The 18333-nt window shown below is 35.5% G+C and overlaps 1 protein-coding gene across 2 annotated transcripts in view; it reads right to left on the reverse strand.

Moving 5' to 3' along the window:
• The window catches only part of Vps13c (vacuolar protein sorting 13 homolog C), a 196215-nt gene that overhangs the window by 103415 nt on the left and 74467 nt on the right, over window positions 1-18333 (reverse strand). For both annotated transcript variants that reach the window (XM_027925076.3, XM_027925084.2), the window contains exons 17-25: window positions 13547-13689; window positions 12541-12733; window positions 10905-11019; window positions 10145-10281; window positions 7744-7867; window positions 6008-6125; window positions 3603-3732; window positions 2699-2777; window positions 1937-2076 (exon numbers count right to left, since the gene is read on the reverse strand). In XM_027925076.3, the coding sequence (XP_027780877.2) occupies window positions 1937-2076; window positions 2699-2777; window positions 3603-3732; window positions 6008-6125; window positions 7744-7867; window positions 10145-10281; window positions 10905-11019; window positions 12541-12733; window positions 13547-13689 (1179 nt within the window). The remainder of the gene's footprint in view (window positions 1-1936; window positions 2077-2698; window positions 2778-3602; window positions 3733-6007; window positions 6126-7743; window positions 7868-10144; window positions 10282-10904; window positions 11020-12540; window positions 12734-13546; window positions 13690-18333) is intronic.

Raw genomic sequence — 18333 nt, forward strand, 5'->3', positions numbered from 1 at the left:
TGGTGTTCAACTTCTGAACTCAAGGGATCCTCCTATCTTAGCTTCCTATGTGCTGGGACTACAGGTGACACCACCATGCCAACCAAGTATTTTTATGATAATTTTCTAAATATACACTAAGAGTAGGACATAAAGATAAATTTTATTACCGATTTATTTATTTATTTATTGGTGCTGGGGATTGAACCCAGGGCCTTTTGCATGGGAGGCAAGCACTCTACCAACTGAGCTCTATCTCCAGCCCACAAAATATTTATAACTTCAAGATTGTTTAAAAAAAAAAAAAAGTCACACTGGGAAAACATTTTCAAATAGCAATACTATTTTTTCCTTCAGTGTCTGGCTGTTTTTCACTTTACTTCATCATTCAATATTCAATGAAATATTTACTGGGTATTTTCTAATATGTATCAGGCTATGCCATCAACCAAGGACACACCAAGGAAAACAGACCAGACATGGTCCTTGTCCTAGTGAAGATATATTCTAGAGAAAATGAACATTGCTATCATGTGTTGTGTGATCAAGACTTTGCAATAAGATGACATTTGAGCAATACCTGAAGCAAGTAAAGAATCAAGCCATGCAGGAAAAGGGTGTCCCAGGCAAAGGAAAAGGCAAGCACAAAGAATGTGCTTTGGTATACATAAAAAAGAAAAAAGAAAAGTGTAAACTCCATGAGGCAGAAACATTCCTCACTATTGTTTCCTTCATGTATAATGACTGGTACATGATGGTACCTGGATACATATTTATTGAAGGAATAAACGAAATATGACTGCAGCAGAGTGAGCAAGGTGGGAAAGAACTAAAAACAAAGCCAAACATTCATGTGGGGTGACCTGTGGAAGGCCTTATAGGCCACAGTAAAGACTGAGTCATTACTCTGAGAAAGATATGAAGCCAGGGGTTTTGAAGAATAGTGATATGATTAGAGTTTCACTTTAAAAGGATCACTTTGGCTATTATATGGAGAACATAGTATTCGATCGAAATAGAGATAGTTAAGAGGCTACTGCATGATCCAGGTAAGAGATAATGATAACTCAGTACAGTAGCAATGGAAGAGAAGAGCCATAATCTGAATGCATTTGGAAGAGTCAAGGGACTGACTGATATTGTGGATCAAAGTATAAAAGAAAAAGAGAAGTCAAAGAAGGCTAATGGTAGAAAACATACCTCTCTTTAAAACAAATACCAATAATACTTATATTTGTACACACAATTCATATCTGACATTATTTTAGATAAGCTCTCACTTTAGGATCTAAACAATCAATAAGAAACATCTCTACTGTGTTTTGTTTTCTGTTACCAAGGTAATATAAACTTATTATCAAAATTTAGAATATGAAAAAGGAAACAGGCAAAAATGAAAAACTATAATCCCACCATCCAGACATGAACAACTATTATTAACCAAAGAAAATGTATACACATAATTTTAAATGGATTTATAATCGTTGGTATTATAATGTTTTTTCTCCAGTTTTATATTGTAAATATCTTTCCAGGTTTTCTTTTACTATATGACTTTAAAGGCAATAAAAAAAACACGTTGGTAATTTTAGGTTGTTGACATTTTTCCAAATTATAACCATGACAATAAATAATATTATTCAACACAAAAGTGGAAATCACAAATAAATAAATAAATAAATGTCACAGAGATTTTCTGCAGAAATGCAAATTCTAATTAATAGTCTCAGGCAATTCCAGAATAGATGGGATTATTCCCATGGGTCATCCTTACATTGTTCTTTAAAAACAGTATTTCATTTTTCAAACAGCCCACATGTTTAAGTGTAAGCATGCACATGCATTGGGCAATAAGAAAGGCAGAGCACATTTTCAATATACTTGATACCTGGGTCTAGCTTATAGTTAAGAAGATAGTGGCAACAAAAATATATTTGTGGACAAAAAGTCTACGTACTTCTTTAATTTCAAACTTGAGTAGAAGATTAATGAGTTCCTCATTTGGAATCTCTGCAGCTTTTTTAAATTCTGTTCCTTTGATACTTTTAGCAATCTGTGAGTCTCCATCTTCAGCATCAAAATACTCATCATCAGACTCTAAAGGAAAAAGATATTCATTTAGTCTTACATAATATCCACTGCAAACTGCACAAAACACTCAAACCTGAATTTCCCAAAAGTAAAATTCATTAGCTATAAACTTCATATACAGACTCAAAAGTCTGAATTTTAAAAGTTCCATAAAGTGATTTAATTTGGCATGTGACAATCAAATTAAAAGTCAAATAGCACTACTGTTTTCACTTAAATAATTCTGCTTTTTACCTTAGTTCATTTATTCAATATGCAGTAAGATATTTATTGGGATCACCTATCTTATAAATGCCCAGGATAGACATGATCTTGCCTTTCCAAAGCTTACATTCTAGTTCAAAATTAAAAGAAATCAGACCAGGATAGAAAAAAGTATCACAAAGAGAATGAAGCAAAAACTAAAATAAAGTAACTTATTTAGAATCTTAAGTACTATCAATCACAAACTGTCATTCATCCAATGAAGGCAGCTGAGCTTAAAAAAAATAAGTGACCCAAAGTCACAGCATTCATTAGTAGAACCAGTAAATTACTATAATACTTTCAGAATTCCTTTATTTTTTGAAAATGTTATCTCTAGGTAACAATTTATAGGCTTGGCTTGGCAACAGTTTATATTTCTTACCTGATTCCACTCCATCTAGCAACAGTGAAGTACTAAGTAGACCTTTGGTCCCTCCTGAAATAATAGGAATTGAGGATATCTGGCAAAGAATATAAAAAGCTTTCTTAAAATTACTGATTTAGCAAGACTAAATATACATAAATGAGGCAAAGAACAAAAAGTAATAGAAGGCAGAGATGAAAAGATACATACACACAATACACAAACTTTCTAATAAGACATCTCATGTAATCAGCTAATAATTGGTTAGATTCTATAAATTATTAAGTTTAACATCCACATTTACAAAGACAAAACTAAATATAACTCCAGTAGGCAAGTCTATTTCATCATTCTGTGTCATTTAGTTGTTTCTAACAACAATACTAAAATGCACGTTTATACAGGTCCCTGCAAAATGGTATCACCATCAGTGGACTCTCTGATATTTCATTTCAAAGTAAGTAAAAATACAACATTTCTTTTATGCTACAAAGATCATTATAATTAAAGTGATCTAGAACTTTTAAGTCCTACATATAAGAAAATTTTATATCATTAGTTTATTGGCAATTTAACAAAGAAGATTTCTATTTTGGGCTCTATTTAAAATGTTTTACAAATTGATAACGTTTTTACTTTCATTTCTTTATTTCTTGTACTTTCAGTCACAAATTCCATAAATCTAACTTTCCATGAATACTTAAAAATAATAATTTTCTAATCAGGCGTGGGTGTGGTGGCAGAAGATCAAAAGTTCAAGGTCAGCCTGGGCAACATAGTGAGACCCTGTCTCCAGATAAAATTTAAAAAGGGTTGGGTATGTAGCTCAGTGAGTTCAATCCCCAGTACAATGAATGAATGAATGAATGAATGGTAGTTCTGTGAAAAGAGAAGCTTCAGTATATCTATTATAACCACTTACCTGTCTCTCTGCAGACTGTGTAGATGATTTCTGTGGCAAAGGTATACTGTTAATCAAACACAGCATATCTTTCATCTTCTGGTCAGAAATTCTCACATGCATCAAAGGAAGTCCTCCTGATACTTTAAATCTAAAAATATAAATTAACTATAAGGTTTCAAAGTCAGCTTCTCTGTATTGTGAAGAGGGGATAAATTTGAGAAGGGACTATATTGTCAAGTCAAAGTTGCTTTGGACATGTTTTAATCTAATTCCACTCATGCTTCATTTAGACAACATTATCAGGGAATGGAAAGTTCTATGTAAGATAATTTAAGTGTTCCATTCTTATGCAGTTAGAACTTTTTACATTAACTAATTGTTATGACAATCCTTCACAATTGTCTACTTTTTAAAACCAAAATCACCACACATACATTATTTCCTAAAATCTCCGATTTCTTATCAGTATCAAAGAACACCTACCCCATTATTCTCTATCTTCTCACTTTTATTTTTTATATGTATGGCAGTGGGAAGCACCTGACATATCATTTGTACAATTGTTTATTTTGGGTCTCCTGATTAAAATGTAAGCTCCATGAGGACATCCATTTAACTAGTAAATCACCAAGCCTGTATTTATCTGTCATGTAAATTTGGGCAGCTGCTCTATTCTGTTCCTTACTCAATACAACTGCTTGACATTTGTTTGTGTCAATAGCTTCCTGGCAGCTATTTGCTACTCATAGAGCTCTTTTAGGTTTATGTTTGGCTTCCTGACTAAACTGTGAACAGTTCAAGTTGACAGATGCCCAATTGCTAGGTGGATTATTGGGGTAGAATAAAGCAGTATTTAGGGAGAAATTTATAGTACTAAATGCCTATATCAGGAAAAATAAAAAGCCTCAAATTAATTACTTTAGCTTCTATCTTACAAAACTAAAAATGAAAAGCAAATGTAACTCAAAGTAAGCAGAGGAAAACAAAAATAAGCAGGAGAGTAGAAATCAGGAAGATTAAAAAAATAGAAACAAAATATAGAAAATAATTTAAACCAAAAATGGGTTCTTTCAGATCAACAAAATTGATTAACACTAGTCAGATTAAGAAAAATAAAGAAAAGACATGAATTACTAATATCAGGAATGACAGAGTTAAGATCACTTAACTTAGAGATTTAACACCTTAGAGATTCTTAAGGTGTTAAAAATGTAATATGAAAATACAAAAATAACTTTATGCCAGTAAACTCAATAACCAAGATGAATATATTTCTTGAAATATACAAAAAAAAAATCACTGCAAACATACTTCAAACCTTTGCTCAAAACAACTAAAATACACAAAAGAGCACTCTAAGGAATAGATAATCTGAATAGACATGTATCTACAAAAGAAACTGAATGTGTAGTTAAAATTATCTCCAAAGAAAATTCCAAGCTGAGATAGCTTTATTGCTAAATCTACCTAACATATAAGAAAGAAAGAATACCAATTCCATAGATCTTCAAGATAACCAACATTACCCTTATAACAAAACAGGAAAAGCACAAACCAATACCCACCCCCAATCAACATAGATATAAAACTTCATAACAAAATTTCTGCAAGCAAAGACCACAATATTTTAAAAGGTTAATACATTATTTCCAAGTAAGATTTATCTGGTAAGGAAAGGCTGGTTTAACATCAACCTGACAAAGGGTATCAGGAACTATTTGATACATGCAACAATATGAATGAATCTCAAATAAATCATGCCGAAAATAGCTAACCAAAAACTCTATGATTCTATTCATATTAAATTTTAGAAAATCCTAACAAATGTAGAGTGTCAGAAAACACAAATATACAGTGTCACCTAGGGACTAGGGGAAAGGAGTTAGGTGGGGAAAGAGAAACTTGGAGGTGATAGACAACATTCAGTACGTTGACTGCGATAATAGTTTCATGGAGCTATACATAGGTCAAAACTTCATTACATTGGACATTTTAAATGATACAGCTTATAGAATTATACCACAATAAAGCTGGTTTTTAAACAGCAACATAATTTCACAATTATCTATTTAAATTCAAAATTCATTTTCTATTTTTTTCCTACATTTCTCACAATTTATATGGTTTCAGGATGAAAATAGCCTCTAATTTTTTTTTAAGATTTTATTTTATGGATATTGAATCCATTCAAAAACATGGATTATCAACTTTCATACAACATTCAAATAAGAATTCTGAAATGAGATATATGAGATATAATTCAAACAAATGTCTTCTTTAAAATGTTATTTCTGCTCCAAGACAGAATATTCAGTATTTTTCTGGCTCGCAGAGATACATTTTTTGCTTCCTTAAAATTTAGTAACTGATGGAGATATAGGTCACTTTGTTGATTTCTAATACAAAAGCAGTGCATATATTACCTGGCCATTCTAGCGTCTTTCTCTACCATTGCCTTGGCCAATTCAACATGGATATCCATTGGTTGCAATATATGCATAGTTGATGGATGCTGAAATCGACACTTTTTCCAGTTTTCCTCTTTAAAAAAAATAATTTAAAATATTAATTTTAAAAAATAATCAGATATTCTGTGGAAAACTACTCTGAGTTACTAAAAAAGAGTTATCAGAGTCAATGAACACAAATTGTTAAATCTTTCAGCAAACAAGTTAAATAATCTTTATTTTCAATATAGACTGACAGAAGTCAGTTTGTGATATAAAAATGATTCTAGATGTTTGGAGAACATTTATACGATAATACCTTGCATTTCAAAACAAAAAGGGAAAAAAACCTAGGCATTTATTACCTCAATTTACAATTGGTGATCAAGGTGAGTGGGTATAGTGAAGAGAGAAAACACAGGTGAAAAAAAATAAGTTTATGGTTCCTAAGTGCAATAGATATACAAGCTTAGCATTTAATTTCAAAGCAAAAATATTTTATCAAGCTAATTTTTTTGACCAAAAAAACATGTGTAATAATCACCATTCTTCAAAAAAAGAGATCTGAAAAACAGATTTCCCAGTGGCTAAGGATCCTTTGCAGATCTTTATTGATGGGCTTTTATACCTTGTAAGTCAAACAATTATTCACAGATAAGTATACGAGAAAAGGCAGTTTTAATCATCTGTTTAAGTACTTCACCTAAAGGAATTAACAGGTTCCTAATACATAAAATCCAACATTTTCTTTATGTTTTTATAAATCCTACAAGAATATAAATCCTGCTTTTAGAGATTATGTCTGTACCTTCCTCCAATGACTTATAAAGGGCTATATACTCAAGGATGGTTTATACTTATTGCCTCTAGAAACTGAAGTACAATGGACCAAAAATCTATACTTAAGCAATATAAAACACAAAAGCTTTTGAAAAATAATTATCTTTAAAGTTTTAGGACTATAGCTACAGGTTAGGTACCCCTAAATCAAAATGTTTTAGACCAGAAGACATGCCTTGGATTTAGAAATTTTGGGGGGTGTGGGAATATTTTCATATACATAATTAGATATCGTGGGGATGGGACTCAAGCCTAAAAACAAAATCCATTCATATTTCATATATACCTTAAACAGGTAAGATGAAAATTAATTTTACACAATATTTTTAGTGCATGTTCATTTTTACTATAACCTGTCACATGAGAGCAGGAGAATTTTTCACTGTGGTGTCATTTTAATACTCAAAAAGTTTCATATTTTGGAGCATTTCAGATTTAGGATGTTTGGATTAGGGATGTTTAACCTGTACTATATTGTAGATATATATTTCTCAAGTATCTATAAAGCAGAAGTTAAAGTAGTACTGAAATGAAGCACAGGCTAATGCAGTAAAATACTTAATAATAAAAATACTAAGGAAAACACTGAAACATTCCAAAAGCATTAGGACAGAAGCACTTGAACCAAATGAAACTTTCATTTTGTATTCTGAGCTGATAAAACAGCTACATTGCAAAAATGGGCTTAGATAAAAATATTGCTAGGTAAATTTCTATTTCTAACTGTGATGGTGATTTGCACTGGTAAGTCCTGTTTGGTGTTCTACAGGCTATATATGAAAACAGTTGTCAGAACTCATAAACATATACATATATACATACACTACTAAAGCCACTCAACCTAAGACCTTAAAGGATGAGCAGTGGTTTACCTGCTCTTGCAAAGAGTAGTTGCACACTCTTTATTTCAATGTCAAACTTGTCATATGCTTTATCCATTATTTCTTCCAGAGATGAATTAGTAGTTTTCTGTAAACCTTGATCTTTACTGTTGAGCTAAAATGGAGGAAAAAATTTCTTAAATTTTTCGCAAGAGGAAAGTACTTACATCAACACTTCGGTTACGAGTGGAATAGACGATCTCTAGATAGGGCAGAGGGGTTGGAGGGGAAGGGAGGGGGCATGGGGTAATTAATGATGGCAGAATGTGATGATCATTACTATCCAAAGTACAGGTATGAAGATATGAATTGATGCGAATATACTATGTATACAACCAGAGATATGAAAAATTGTGCTCTATATGTGTAATAAGAATTATTATAATGCATTTTGCTGTCATATTTAAATTTAAAAAAATTAAAAATTAAAAAAAAATCTAACTAAAATGAGAAGATTACCCTTAAAGAATCCAGACTTTACTTAATTTATTGGTAATTACTTACAGTACTTTATTAGGAGTATGATCTGCTATGTTTGAATAATAGGTGCCAAGCACATTTTCAATAATTAGATCAGTTACTCAGCTGTCTGCCTCAAATAACCTGACTAAAAAGGAAACTCTTCTTCCTGGCTCTCAGAAGGTATGGCTTAGGACTCAGCTCCCCTACACCTTGCATCCTTCACCTAAATAGCAGGGTTCTGTTCCTTTTCCTAGCTATGCTATGAAAGCAATTAGGCCATTAGAATTCAGTACCAATCTCTACTTTCTTTTCCTCCTTCTCAGTGAAATTTAGGACTATACTTTTTAAAAGTGTCACCTTTTCCAGAAGATTCAAAATTCAAAATATAGGAGTTCTAATTGCTAGAGATGAGTTTTTTCATATATTAATTGACCATTTGTATTTCTTCTTTTGAAAATTATCTATTTTAGTTCCTTTGCCCATGTACTGCTTGGGTTGTTGTTTTTGTTTTTGATTTTTGTTGTTAAGCTTTTTGATTTCTTTGTATATCCTGGAAATTAACACCTTATTTGAGGTGTGGGTGGCAAAGATTTTCTCTCATTCTGTAGGCTGTGTCTTCATGCTTTTGATTGTTTCCTTTACTGTAAAGAAGCTTTTTAGTTTGATACTATACCATTTATTGATTTTTTATTTTACTTCTTGCACTTTAGGAGCCTTGTTGAGGAAGTCAGTTCCTCAGCTGACGCGATGGAGAGTTAGGCCTATATTGTCTTCTAGAAGGTGCAGGGTTTCTGGTCTAATACCTAGGTCTTTGATCCACTTTGAGTTTAGTTTTGTGCTGGGTAAGAAACAGGGGTTTTATTGCATTCTACTACATATGGATTTCCAATTTTCCCTGCACCATTTGTTGAAGAGGCTATTTTTTTTCCAATGTATGTTTTTGGCACTTTTGACTAGTTTGATACTATTAATGTGGGTTTGTCTCTGTGTCCTCTATTCTGTTCCATTGGTCTTCATATGTAGTTGGTACCAATACCATGCTATTTTTGTTACTATAGCTCTGTAGTACAATTTAAGGTCATGTATTGTGATGCCTCCTGCTTCACTTTTCTCACTAAGGATTGCTTTTGCTCTGGGCCTCTTATTTTTCCACATGAATTGGTACAACCACTCTGGAAAGCAGTATGGAGGTTCCTCAAAAAAACTAAGAATGAAACCACCACTGGACCAAGTTATCCCGGTCCTCGGTATTTACCCAATGGAGTTAAAATGAATTAAATGTCACTACAGTGACACCGCCTCAATGTTTATAAAAGCACAATTCACAATAGCTTAAGCTATGAAACCAACCTAGGTGCCCATCAACAGATGAACAGATAAAGAAAGTATGCTTTATATACACAATGGAATATTACTCAACCATAAAGAATGACTTTATGATATTTGCTGGTAAATGAAAAGACCTGGAGATTAGCATACTAAATCAAATTAGACAATCCCAAAATATCAAAGGTCAAATATTCCCTCTGATACGTGGATGCTAACACACAACAAGGGGGTTGGGGGAAGAATACTTAGTTACTGACAGTAGTTAAAACAAACCTATGCTCCTAGTGTACAATTTCCTAATGTCAAAATATATTAGCAACAGTAACACTGTATACTTAAACTTTACAAACCATGAAAACTGTTTATCTCCAATTCAGAAAAGACGAAAGTAGTCTAGTCCTCAATGTCAAATCATCTACCATTACAGAAAATTCTGGGGTGTTTTATTTTAATCACCATCTAATATATATGAAATATTCTAAGCTAGGCTTGGAAAAAGTAAGTCTATGTTTAGTTTAAGTGAACCGTGAGGGAAAAAACTGCAAGTTATCAGATATCAAGCTACCAAGCTTATCAAAAACAAAAATGCATATATACATACCTGAAATGTACCAAAATCTAAAATGAGAAGATCTGACTTTTTTTGGTGAAAACCTGTCTGTGGAATTATTAGATAAGAAGGCTTTAGATTTATCCTTAAATCAAGGACTTTTCGAGTTTCAATAATATGTGTAAGTCCTAAAGAAGACCAAAAAAAAAATGATTAGAAGTTCAAGTTAAGTATTAGTGATCATACTATTAACAATCAGACTAAGAATTTTACTTCAAAAGCATTAGGAAGAGTGTCAATTCTTCTCAAAGATTCTCAATTCAACATATGAGGTGAAAACTGAATCTATTCAATAGGATATGATCACATCAGCACACATAAGTACAGTAAACCCAACACAGCTACAATTTTATCTAAAGACAGAATGATTTACTATTTCCCTGGTTAAGCAACCAGATAAAATAGCTGACTTGAGTTTAGAGGCCACATTATACAAAAACCTATATCTTTAAAATTAGTCATTCAACTTCTTAAGAAGTGAGATGGAGGGATATTTCCACCTTAAGCCCATTCTGAGGCAACGTTCCTATAAATAATGCAGGCAAGAACCATGTGTGCCAGACATTATTCTTTCTCATCTGGTGTAGAAAGTATATTTGGCTTTGGTTAAGCTATGTCCACTAAATAATACAGCCTGAATACAAATCAAAGAAGAAAACAACCTATATGATTTTAAATATAATGTTTACATTAGATTAGACAACATTTTCAAAGTTTAGTTGATGCTTATATAGACACTCAGATTCTTTACCTGTAGCTGTTCTCTCTTTAATTTCTTCCAGCTTCATCAATGTAGCTGATGTTATCTGCTCAAGATCTAATCCCCTATTTGACTGAAAGAATTCAACTACTGCATTTATGGTTTTCTGTAAAAGAATTTTAAAATACAACTAAGTTATACATAATTCTTCTATATTATAAATTGGGGGGGGGGGGGTAGGAATGGGGATTGAACTCAAAGGCACTTATCCACCAAGTCACATCCTCAGCCCTATTTTGTATTTTATTTAGAGACAGGGTCTAACTGAGTTGCTTAGAGCCTTGCTAGTGCTGAAGCTGGCTTTGAACTCATGATCCTCCTGTCTCAGCCTCTCAAACTGCTGGGCTCATAGGTGTGCACCACCACACCGGCTATATTATAAATTTTAAGGTTTCAACTCAATTCTAAAAAACTGTCGCTTTGAACTGAGAAACCTAAAGATATTCTGAGGTTAATACTATATCTTCCTCTGGAGAGGCCACAGATTAGTACATATCATTAAGGTGCCAAATATTTTCTACAGTGACATATGTGGCAAAAGACATTACTTCTGGTTTTAGCCTCCAATTAGATGGTAAAACTCCATTTATTGAAACTGTAATTGGATGTTTGAATTTTGAAGTTTAGAGTAATAAGGAAAGCTGTTCACCTTTACTGGCATGTAAAATTAAAAGTAAAAAAGAAAAATCAGGGAGCTGGGACTGTAGCTCGAGCTGGGACTGTAGCTCAGTAATAGAGTGCCTGCCTTGCACATGTGAGGCCCTGGGTTCGATCCTCAGAAACACATAAAAATAAACAAATAAAGCTATTGTGTCCATCTACAACTAAAAGAAAACATTAAAAAAAAGAAAAGAAAAATCAGAGATTTTGCAAGATGAAAAAATTTTTGGAGATCAGTTGTATAACAGCGTGACTGAATGTATCAGTACTGAAGCACATACTTAAAAATGTTCAAGATGGTATTTTTATGTGAATTTAATGACAATTTATTTTCTTAAAACATTAGAGAATACAATGAGTTCTAGAGTCTTTATAGATTGCTTCTCACACTGTTAATCTAGCTCTAAACTGTAAAGTAAAAATAAGTGATGGTAGGGCCAATCTGTAAGTGGTGTGATGAGACGCAAGCCAGGCTTATCTTGCTGGTGTGAAGACAGGCAGAATCAACAGCACAGCCACAGATTCAGAACCTGAGCCAACATTTTCAGTGACACCTAGATGCCAGTGCTTCTCCCCATGTAAACACTGAAATTCTTTTTCATCACTCCCAAGCCACTCTGAATGGGTTCTAAACATTGAAAGCAAAGGAAGAATAAGTTGAAAGGAACTGGAGTAGGAAGTCAGTATGAACTATTTGGGAATAGTTGGTAAAATGAACATGAAACTCTTTCTAATATACTAGTATTTTTTTAAACTTAACATAAGCAGAGATAAATAAACTTTATGGTAGAAAAATATAAGAAAAATCAAAATAAACCACTAATTGTGCACTGCTTTTGAAACAAGAATAAAACTGTTTGGAAACTTACCTATTAATAAATGTTAAATATGAAAGAGGAGAAATAAGACAAACATACATCAGAAATACAAGACGGTTTCAATAGAATTACTTTCTCCTTGTACTTACAGCATCATAGATGACCTCTACAGGCTGAGACTGAATAATCAGGGTCTGGTCAGCAGGACTATTCTCCGGATTAGTCTCAAACTCAATTTTAAGCAAAGATGATGCATTATCACCAATTGAAGCCACAAGTGATGGTACAGTATCTTGCTGTCTCAGACCTGTTATATACCAGTGTTCTAATTTTGCTTCTATCCTACAATCAATGTGGGGTGGGAGGGAGGAAGTAATAAGATCCATTACAATATAATGGGTTAAATTACAAGTTTTCCTTAAACTTCTTCAAAAGCCAGGTTCATGCCCATTACCAGAGTTAAAATGCAATCTCCTTGGCTTGGCATTCATTACCCATACAATCTGTTTTTGTTGCTGCTGATGTTGTTGTTATTGTTATTAATTCCATATCATTCACATGAAAAACTCACTTTAGACAACCCAAGAGTACTGCAGAGGTTCTGCTCACTGCTGTATAAATAAAAGCATATGCCCCATGGACAAACTCATCTATTTCCAAGTGACCTGTAATACCTACCATCACATCCCTACTTCTCCTAGTGTCTTGTTCAGCTAGTTTAAGTTTTCTCCTGGCCAAGTTATTCTCTTCTACAACTGAGCCTGTGTAGCACTGACTACGAGGTATTTAATTTTACATTACCTTCTCACAGTGAGTTAATATGCTACATATTTCTTGAATTATGAGCTTTTTTTTGCATATCCGCTCTTATCAACTTGAAAAAAGAAATTTGCTGGACCTATGCATAGCTTTCACAATATAGAGTCTATAGATTAATAATATTTGTGAAGGAAAGGAGGGTATGTAGAAAAAAATGATGAACTAGCTTTATAGTTTCAAAATAAAACAAACAAATATAAAAAAGACTATCTTGGCCTACATAAAGGAAAAAAGTTTTTACTAATCAGTTTATTTAATGCTGAATAATACTCCTTCTTTGGGACCTAAATCATAATTAGAAATAAAAATTGAAATAATAAGTTTTTTAAAACTTACTTCACTGCTTGTGCTCCTGGTCGCTGAGATACTTGAGTGCCAAGGCCAATTATCTGAATTTTTAGTATTTCTGGAATATTTTTACTTTCCCTGATTACAACAGAGGTACTTATCAACTTCAGGGTCATTATATGGGCAACATACTGAATGGTAAGAAAGAATGAAAATTGTTAAAGTTTAAGTAATTATTGCTTTAACAGTTTCTTCTTAATTAAATACTTTGAATTATAAAGTGATTCAATAAAATATGGTAGATTCTGGCATCATATACTTACAATAAATGAGTATTAGAAAATTCCATGAATTAGCTTGCTCAACAGGACATTTACAAAAGATCCAAAAATTCATTACTCTTAATTTTAAAAGAGATTAAGAAAAATGACAAACACTGTATAGTAGGAATATTCAACTCATCATCTTTTACTAAAGCAAATTAAATATTTCAGACCAATTCTCTAGCCAAGACAAGAAAAACTATAAAGTACATCTTCCTCATAGCTATGAATATTTACAAGACACTGGGGGGGAAAATGTGACCCAAAAACTATTGAGTGAAATTGAAGGTAGGACAAACACCAAAGAGATGATCCTAGAATCTAGGAATGTGTTTCCCCTAGACACATTTAAAAATGTAAGTGGTTGCAGCCTGAAAGCTAACAGCAAGGGTGGCAGGTTCAAAGCAGAAAACCAGGTCCCACCAAGGGACAATGGCACTAACAAAATCCCCTTGTTTTGGATGGGACCCTAAAAAGATACATGATGGGAACAAAGAAGAAGTAGGCAGACTCCCAAGACTGGTAGCCCAGCATCAAATCATCTCAATGCCTAAATAAGATAGAACTAATCCCACTTGTCGGTGGCTACATATACCAAAACACAAAAATTTTCTCTGAAGTAAAAAAAAGCCACCTCTTCTGGAAGAAGGTAGTACTTTCAATATTTCTTTGTAAATATCCATTATTTGTAAAAACAGTATGCATGCAAGAATACATACACACACACACACACACACACACACACAAACACAATTACACTTGTAGAATTCAAGATACATTAGAGCAAAAATCAGGAAAATAATAAGAAAATAGAAACAATTTCACAGGAACTGCGGTCATCAAATTTTAGACTTAGAGGAAGTCCAAGCTTAGACATAGACTACACTTATTAGGTTCAAGGAGATGAAAGACAAGCCTAAGTATGTTAGTAAAGAATTGTGAGCCACTAAAAAAAGAAACAAATGAAAATGTAAGAAATAAGAGATACAAAAACAAATTAAGAACTCAGTGAATGGGATTAAAAGTAACAAATAGCTAAAGAGAGAATTAGAAAAACTATCCAAAGAATGAATTAAGAACTTGGAAATATGAAAGAAAGAGTAAAAGACATATGAGACACATCATGAAAAGATCCAAACAAATATTTTGAGAAGGCCCAAAAAGAGAAGGAGAAGGGAATGATGGAACAGAAACAAAATTTGAAGTGATTAATTTTTCCCAAATTGATAAAACCTCAAGATCGCCTAGAAAATTCAAATAATATAAACAAAAACAAATAGATACCTAAACATATCACAGTATAACTACTAGAAAACTAAAGGAAAGAGATTTCCTTAAAAAACAGAGGGAGTAGCCAGGTATAGTGGCACATGGCTGAAATCCCAGTGACAAAGAAAGCCAAGTCAGGAGGACTTCAAGTTCAAGGTCAGCCTCAATAAATTAGTAATGCCTTGTCTCAAAAGAAAAAAAAAGAAGGTGGGGGTATATATCTCAATGGTATGAGTGCCCCTAGGTTCAATACCCAATCCGATGGGAGAAAAAACAAAGGCAGAGATGGTTGGAAATTATCTTCAAAGTGATACAGTAAAACTAACAGCTGAATATACAAGAGAAACAATGTAGGACAAATAACAATAAAATTATATATACAAACTCTGTAAACAAATCATTAACAACTTAGAATTCTATACAAAAAAAATGTATCTATGAAGAAAGAAGGGGGAAATAGTGATATTTGCAGAAAACAAAAATTAAAAAAACTACCTACCAGCAGACCAGCATTAAAGTAAATAATATAATGAGCATTCTTTAGGCAGAAGGGAAATAATGAGAGACAGATAGTCATAGAAAGAGAAAGAAATAAATTGACCATAACATCCCCTTTGCTGAAATTAATGCTTCATAAAATAATCTATAGATTCAAGATAATCTCTAACAACACCACAGCATGTACTTTTGAAAACATTAATATGAGATGATTCTAAAAAGAATATGTAAGTGCAAATAACCTAAACAGCCAAAATACCCTTAATGAAAACTAAGTTAATGGTAGTACTTCAAGACATATAAAACTTTAATAATCAACATGGGGGCATTAGTATAAGAACAGACACGAATACAACAGAACAGAAGAGTCTAACAATACAACCACACAGAGAGTCAATTTATTTTCAACCAAGGGGCCAACTAAGGACTCAATTTGCATATGGAAAAAAAAATAAACCTTCACTTCTGTGCCACTCTAAGCACAAAAATTAATTTAAGATGAATGCAAAACTAAATATAAAACCCAGACCACCATAAAATTTCTAGACAGAAAACAAAGGCAAGTATCTTTGTTAACTTTTAGTAAGCAAATATTTGTTGAACAGATCTAACATTAGTACCAATCATATAAAAATTTTAAAATTATTTTTTCTCATAAATAACCATCATTAAGAAAATCAACAGACAAGTCACAAGCTCATAAATGACAAATGATTGCATGTACTATCTTTTTATGTACATACAACAAGGCTTATAAGCTGAATATTTAAAGAACTCCCATAAAAATAATAAAAGAATAAACAAAAAAATTTTAAATAGGCAAAAAGCACTGTGTAACACTTTCCAAATGAACATATAGGGATGTCCAATAAGATAGGAAAAGATGCTCAACATCATCAGCCATCAGGAAAATGCAAATTAAAACTTATAGTGGAATTTCTACTAGAGTGTCTTAAATTAGTAGTTTTAAAAAATCAAATGTGGCAAGGAAGAGGCACAAGAGAAATGACTGGAGTGGATATAAAATATTATGACCACTGGAGAATTATTTGCCAGTTTTTTTTAAAAAGTCATATACGCATCTGCCCTATGACTCAACAATTCCACTCCCAGGCATGGAAAAATTAACAATTCCACTCCCAGGCCACTGTAAACAGAAAATGTATGTCCACAAAAGACTTGTACAAGAATGTTCACAACAGCCTTATTTGATAATAGCCAAGAACTAAAACAACAAAAATATTAAGCAACAGGAGATGGTTAATAAAATGAGGTATATTAGAACCATGAACTCCAGTGGCCCGCAGCGGGACAGAGCTTCCAATCACTCCTGCAAGGTAGGCGGGCCTGCGACCCACCGGCAGAAGAGGAGCAGCCGCCTGCTGAGAGGCTGAGCCGCCCCCTCCCCCTGTGCCGGCATAGTAGAGGGAACTGGGACCAAAGACAGAGCAGGCCCAGCGGCCTGCTGAGGGGCAGAGCCGCCCCCCACCCCCCTCGCCTGCCAGGTAGGGGAAGGGTGACCACCGACAGAAAAGGCCCAGTGGCCCAGGGCGGGACAGAGCTTCCAATCACTCCTGCAAGGTAGGCGGGCCTGCGACCCACCGGCAGAAGAGGAGCAGTCGCCTGCTGAGAGGCTGAGCCGCCCCCTCCCCCTGCGCCGGCACACTAGAGGGAACTGGGACCAAACACAGAGCAGGCCCAGCGGCCTGCTGAGGGGCAGAGCCGCCCCCCACCCCCCTCGCCTGCCAGGTAGGGGAAGGGTGACCACCGACAGAAAAGGCCCAGTGGCCCAGGGCGGGACAGAGCTTCCAATCACTCCTGCAAGGTAGGCGGGCCTGCGACCCACCGGCAGAAGAGGAGCAGCCGCCTGCTGAGAGGCTGAGCCGCCCCCTCCCCCTGCGCCAGCATAGTAGAGGGAACTGGGACCAAAGACAGAGCAGGCCCAGCGGCCTGCTGAGGGGCAGAGCCGCCCCCCACCCCCCTCGCCTGCCAGGTAGGGGAAGGGTGACCACCGACAGAAAAGGCCCAGTGGCCCAGGGCGGGACAGAGCTTCCAATCACTCCTGCAAGGTAGGCGGGCCTGCGACCCACTGGCAGAAGAGGAGCAGCCGCCTGCTGAGAGGCTGAGCCGCCCCCTCCCCCTGCGCCGGCATACTAGAGGGAACTGGGACCAAAGACAGAGCAGGCCCAGCGGCCTGCTGAGGGGCAGAGCCGCCCCCCACCCCCCTCGCCTGCCAGGTAGGGGAAGGGTGACCACCGACAGAAAAGGCCCAGTGGCCCAGGGCGGGACAGAGCTTCCAATCACTCCTGCAAGGTAGGCGGGCCTGCGACCCACTGGCAGAAGAGGAGCAGCCGCCTGCTGAGAGGCTGAGCCGCCCCCTCCCCCCGCGCTGGCATAGTAGACGGAACTGGGACCAATCACAGAGCAGGCCCAGTGGCCTGCTGAGGGGCAGAGCCGCCCCCCACCCCCCTCGCCTGCCAGGTAGGGGAAGGGTGACCACCGACAGAAAAGGCCCAGTGGCCCAGGGCGGGACAGAGCTTCCAATCACTCCTGCAAGGTAGGCGGGCCTGCGACCCACTGGCAGAAGAGGAGCAGCCGCCTGCTGAGAGGCTGAGCCGCCCCCTCCCCCCGCGCTGGCATAGTAGACGGAACTGGGACCAATCACAGAGCAGGCCCAGTGGCCTGCTGAGGGGCAGAGCCGCCCCCCACCCCCCTCGCCTGCCAGGTAGGGGAAGGGTGACCACC

The sequence above is a fragment of the Marmota flaviventris genome, chromosome 2, assembly GCF_047511675.1.
Source record: "Marmota flaviventris isolate mMarFla1 chromosome 2, mMarFla1.hap1, whole genome shotgun sequence".
Classification (NCBI taxonomy): domain Eukaryota; kingdom Metazoa; phylum Chordata; class Mammalia; order Rodentia; family Sciuridae; genus Marmota; species Marmota flaviventris.